The sequence below is a fragment of the Papaver somniferum genome, chromosome 5 (assembly GCF_003573695.1).
Source record: "Papaver somniferum cultivar HN1 chromosome 5, ASM357369v1, whole genome shotgun sequence".
Taxonomy (NCBI): Eukaryota; Viridiplantae; Streptophyta; class Magnoliopsida; order Ranunculales; family Papaveraceae; genus Papaver; species Papaver somniferum.
In genome coordinates, this window is record NC_039362.1 from 113,037,109 (window position 1) to 113,042,327 (window position 5,219).

The 5,219-nt window shown below is 36.4% G+C and overlaps 1 protein-coding gene across 1 annotated transcript; it reads left to right on the plus strand.

The window, feature by feature from the left end:
• The first annotated feature begins 277 nt into the window (after positions 1-277).
• On the plus strand, positions 278-4,417 carry LOC113282455 (protein NSP-INTERACTING KINASE 3-like). The gene is made up of 11 exons (XM_026531458.1): positions 278-999; positions 1,161-1,290; positions 1,380-1,451; positions 1,631-1,774; positions 2,075-2,146; positions 2,248-2,307; positions 2,392-2,486; positions 2,586-2,732; positions 2,872-3,213; positions 3,303-3,694; positions 3,780-4,417. Exons 1-11 carry the CDS (start codon positions 909-911, stop codon positions 4,101-4,103), a joined length of 1,869 nt encoding a protein of 622 aa, XP_026387243.1. The 5' UTR covers positions 278-908; the 3' UTR covers positions 4,104-4,417.
• The last annotated feature ends 802 nt before the right edge of the window (positions 4,418-5,219 follow it).

Genomic DNA, 5,219 nt, shown 5'->3' on the forward strand with positions numbered 1-5,219 from the left:
ATTGGCGTGTAATTGAAGAAAAGGACATAACTAATATTGTTGTAAAAACTCCTCGCCATTCTCCACCTCTGATAGAAAGTGGAGGGATGGTTGGTCATCTGATTACCCTCGCCATTCTTTCTATCCAAATCAATTGTTTACCCCCTTTACTTATTTTTCTTTCACTCTTTAACTAATCCACTTCACTTATTGACTTTTTGTCTCTTTTCTTAGTATTTTCTTGTTCTGTTTTGGATCTGCCTTCTGTTGTCTTCTTTGACATTTTGATAATGTTGGATTCTAGCATGCTACTTTTTTCTCTTCTTTTTGTGGTGGTCATGGGCAATAAAAGAGAAAATAGGAAGAAAAAAAGCCATGGTCATGAAAAAAGAATCAGAATAGAAGATAAAGAAACCAAGAAAAGTAAGTGGGGGATTAGGTGAAAATGAACAGAAAAAGTATCGATTTTTACAGTAATATTGTGATTTTTTCTCGCGAATTTGTATGATTACAGAAGTTCAGACATATTGGGTCCTTGCTTCTCGCGCGAAATCAACTATTGCTTGGACTAAAATAGTGCTCAGAAAGATAAGTTGTGTTCTATTTCATTTCATGCTTTTGCTTTATTCCTCTTTTAAAGTGGGAAGTTTTATTGTGAGACACTGATTTTTGGAATTTGGGTTTTGTTCTAAAGTGTTTGATAATGATAATGGTGGGTTTAAGCATATGGGGTATATGATTTTGTTGGGTTTTGATTGATATGTGCCCTTGAAGATAAAGTAAACTAAGAAAAGAATAAGAATAAGGCTGTGTTTTATCAAATATGTTTTCTGATTGCGAAAGCTCTATCTTTGTACTAGTTTGTTTTATAATGGGGTTTTGAGAAGAAATGAGAAAGTAGATGGAGTTAGTGAAGTGAAAACCGAGTTATGGAATTCAAGGTTTTAGGTGGTTTGTTGTTTCTAGGATTGGTTTTGAGTACTTCTGCAACTCTTTCTCCATCTGGGGTTAATTATGAAGGTTAGTAGATCTTGTTCTCTTCTTAGTTCCTTAAGCTTTTGATGTCACTGATGCTGCATAAACCCATGATAAACCTTCTTCTAGTCTTGAGTTGCTGTGCTTTGAGAAAGCAAACATTAACTGTGTGTTTCTGTTTTTTGTGCAATCATATGTAAATGCAGTTGTAGCATTGATGGCGATAAAACATGGTTTGAATGATCCACATAATGCATTGGAAAATTGGGACATTAATTCTGTTGATCCTTGTAGTTGGGGATTGATTACTTGCTCTGAAGGTTCCGTGTCTACCCTGTAAGATGTCAATCCCTAATTTACTTAAAATCATCACTGTTTTGTGATTTTAGATTGTTTAATTTTGTGTATCTTGTTTATAATCACAGGGCGCTTATTAGTCAGGGTTTGTCCGGTACCTTGTCTCCGAGCATTGGAAACCTCAGTAACCTTCAATCGGTGTAAGTTTGGACTAGTTTCTTATTGCTACCTAATGTTCCATTTAGGATTATATATCTTGGAGCTTCCACGAATCAATGTTAGATGTTCCAACATGGATCATTAAATTGAAATAATTTGGGCAGAACTCTTGATTTATAAACTTTGTTTTGAACCTCTTTTTCTTCTATTGCTTGGGTAGATTATTGCAGAATAATGCCATGTCTGGTCCTATTCCGGCTGATATTGGGAAGCTTGATAAGCTGCAAACACTGGATCTCTCGAACAACAAGTTCAGTGGTGGAATACCAAGTTCCGTGGGAGACCTTAAGAATCTGAATTATTTGTAAGTTTGCTGATTGTGTATAACAATTTCATAAAATGAGTATGCTATAAAGAGAAGGATGAACCGTCATGGCAGATAAAAAGATACAAAGGCTACCGATAGGAAGAAGCTTGCCTTTACGAAGACATTAAGTTGGATCCACTAAGTAGAATACCATGACGGTTCATTCTTCTCTTTCTTTTGGATGTAATTTGAATGTGTTGATAAGTATAGCCTTCATTTCTGAGAAACAGTCTCTCGGTAAATTTTTTCTAATTGCCGATGCTTACTTACAATATTCATTTGTTTTGTGCAATTCAGGCGTCTAAATAACAACAGCTTTTCTGGGCCTTGCCCCGAATCTCTCTCCAATATCCACAGTCTCACGCTCGTGTATGTCGCAGTATTATTTTACTACTTTGTTAAAAGCTCATGAGAGTTTAAATTGCACTACATCCAATAGACTCACTATTTTCAGTCGTGATTTCTTTCAGGGATCTTTCTTACAACAATCTAAGTGGTTCCTTGCCAAAAATATCAGCAAGAACTTTCAAGTACAAACTAGTCTTTCTCTATGTTTCATGCATGTTCAATTCTCTTCTGATGTTATATTTTATCTCATTCTTTACTTTTCGCAGATTTGTTGGGAACCCAGCAATTTGTGGACCATATTCAAGGAGCAATTGTTCTGCTCTTTCTCCTGAGCTAATTCCCTTCACACCATATGCTCCAGGTGACTTTCATAAAGTTTTATTCTTGTTGCCAACAATTAGCGTCTCTATTACACTTTTGAAGTAACTGTTCTAATCTATAGGCGTCTTTGATTTCTCAGATCAATCACACTCTGGAACTAGAAATCACCATTTTGCTATTATTCTTGGTTTAACTATTGGGTCCGTCTCGTTGGTTATCTTTGTTCTGGGTTTGATTCTCTGGTGGAGATATAGGCACAACAAGCAGATCTTTTTTGATGTCAATGGTTAGTATTTAACGTATAAATGCCTTGCCAATAAAATTTGTGCAACTTTTGTTTATTTTTTTCTCTTTTCTGTATCTTTGTGGCCCATCTTTGTTTGGGAATTTAAGGAGAATTACTTATTTAGCATGTTGTTTGACAGAACAATATGATACGACAATCTTTTTGGGTCACTTGAAGAAGTATTCATTTAAAGATCTGCGGGCGGCCACTGATCATTTCAATGCAAAGAACATCTTAGGGAAGGGTGGATTTGGAATTGTTTACAAAGGCTGCTTACAAGATGGAACTGTGGTTGCTGTTAAGAGGTTGACCGACTATAACAATGTGGGAGGTGAAGTACAATTTCAAACGGAAGTCCAAATGATAAGTTTGGCTGTCCACAAGAATATCCTTCGTCTTCATGGCTACTGCTCAACCGAAAACGAACGGATTCTTGTCTACCCTTACATGTCTAATGGAAGTGTTGCATCTAGATTAACAGGTAAATGCAGTCGAATGGTTTATTTGAAAATCTTTTATTCAGTTCACATTATAAGTTGTACCTTACCAGTTGTGTTTTTTCGCAAGTAGAGATTGTTAATGGAAAACCGGCTTTAGACTGGCCAATGCGCAAGAGAATTGCATTAGGAGCAGCCCGGGGTTTGCTTTATTTACATGAACAATGTGATCCCAAAATCATACACCGTGATGTAAAAGCTGCAAACATTCTTCTTGATGAAGACTTTGAGGCAGTAGTTGGAGATTTTGGTTTGGCAAAACTCCTTGATCACCAGGATACTCATGTAACTACTGCTGTTCGTGGAACTGTTGGTCACATAGCTCCAGAGTATTTGAGTACAGGACAATCGTCACAAAAGACAGACGTATTTGGCTATGGTATATTGCTCTTGGAGTTGATTACAGGTGAAAAGGCTTTGGATTTTGGTCGAGCAACAAACCAGAAAGGTGTTATGCTTGATTGGGTAATCTATTTTTTCTCTCTTTGGATTTGAATTGGTTTTCTTTTGAGTTCTCTCTTTAATTTTGACATATTGTAATCATTTGCAGGTAAAGAAACTTCACGAAGAGGGAAAGCTCAGCTTAATGGTGGCCAGGGGTCTAAAGAACAGTTTTGACAGGTCAGAATTAGAAGAGATGGTCAAGGTAGCTCTTCTTTGCACACAATTTGACCCATCTCAGCGCCCAAAAATGTCAGAAATTGTAAGGATGCTAGAAAGTGAAGGCCTAACTGAAAAGTGGGAAGCTTCACAATCAAACAAGATCGATACACCAAGAACTCAATCTTCTGATAAGTTACTTCAGAGGTATTCGGATTATATCGAAGATTCTTCGTTAATCCTTGAGCCAATGGAGCTTTCAGGACCAAGGTGACATAGGGTATCAGTCTTTTAATGGATTGAATGAGTTTTTTGGAGAAAATTTAAAGAAAATTTGAAGGAGAAAAATCATATCAACTTCTTTTTGGTCAATAGGTATTCCCTAGTTGTAGAATAGAGTCCACGTAATAGTTGTTCATCTTTGTATAAAAAAGAAAAAGTGGAAATTCTGTATAAATTAAGAAATGTTCCATTGTGTAAAAATTGTGATTTTTATTCTTGTCCAAGATTAAAAAATAACGACGAACATATGCTCTCCTAAAGCCTCTTGGTTGGGTCTGGGAAAATCTTAATAGAGAATTGGAAAAATATCTGAAATGTATAATGAGGGTGGTGGGCAATGGAACTATAATCAGGATATGGATGGATAGATGGTGTCTAGGGCAAGAGGGTCTTCTGGTGGAGCCAACTTCACAAATTCAAAGGATATTGCATCTGAATGAGTTAATGAATTGAAATGAAGAGGTTTGGTCTTGGAATATCAATATGCTTAAGCTGTATTTTGAAGATGGAGCAGTGGACATTGCGAGGAAGATTAAAATACACAGTTCGGAGGAATATATAGTGTGGAAGCTGGAAAAAAAAATGGGAACTTCACAACCAAATCTCCGTACGGGAAGCTGATCAGAAAAGGTAGCACTGAGAATGCAACACAACAAAGATTTTGGAAAGGTACATGAAGTCTGAAGATACCTCCCAAGAATAAGACTTTCAGCTGGAAGTGTGCTCACTCAATTCTACCCCTTACTGAGAGAATAGCAAGGATTCTCCCAAGGTGAACAAGATGTGCCCCATGTGTGGAGAACAGGAAGAAACTTTATCACATCTTTTTATGTCCCGTGCTTTTGCTAATTCTGTCTATATTTCTTTGGTTATAAATGATATCATGCTATTAAATGGTTAAAATTTCCATAATTAGATAACAATTTGGTATGACGGTACAAAAAGAAAAACCCAATGCAGGAGTTCTTGTTAGCCTGAGTTCTTAGCAATTGTTTTGTGGGAATATAGAAGGCTGGATGTAACCTTGTGTTTCAAAAAATAAAATTGGATCCTATTAGGACATCAAATAACTTAACAACATGATAAGCAGTGTTAAGAGATCTTCAAA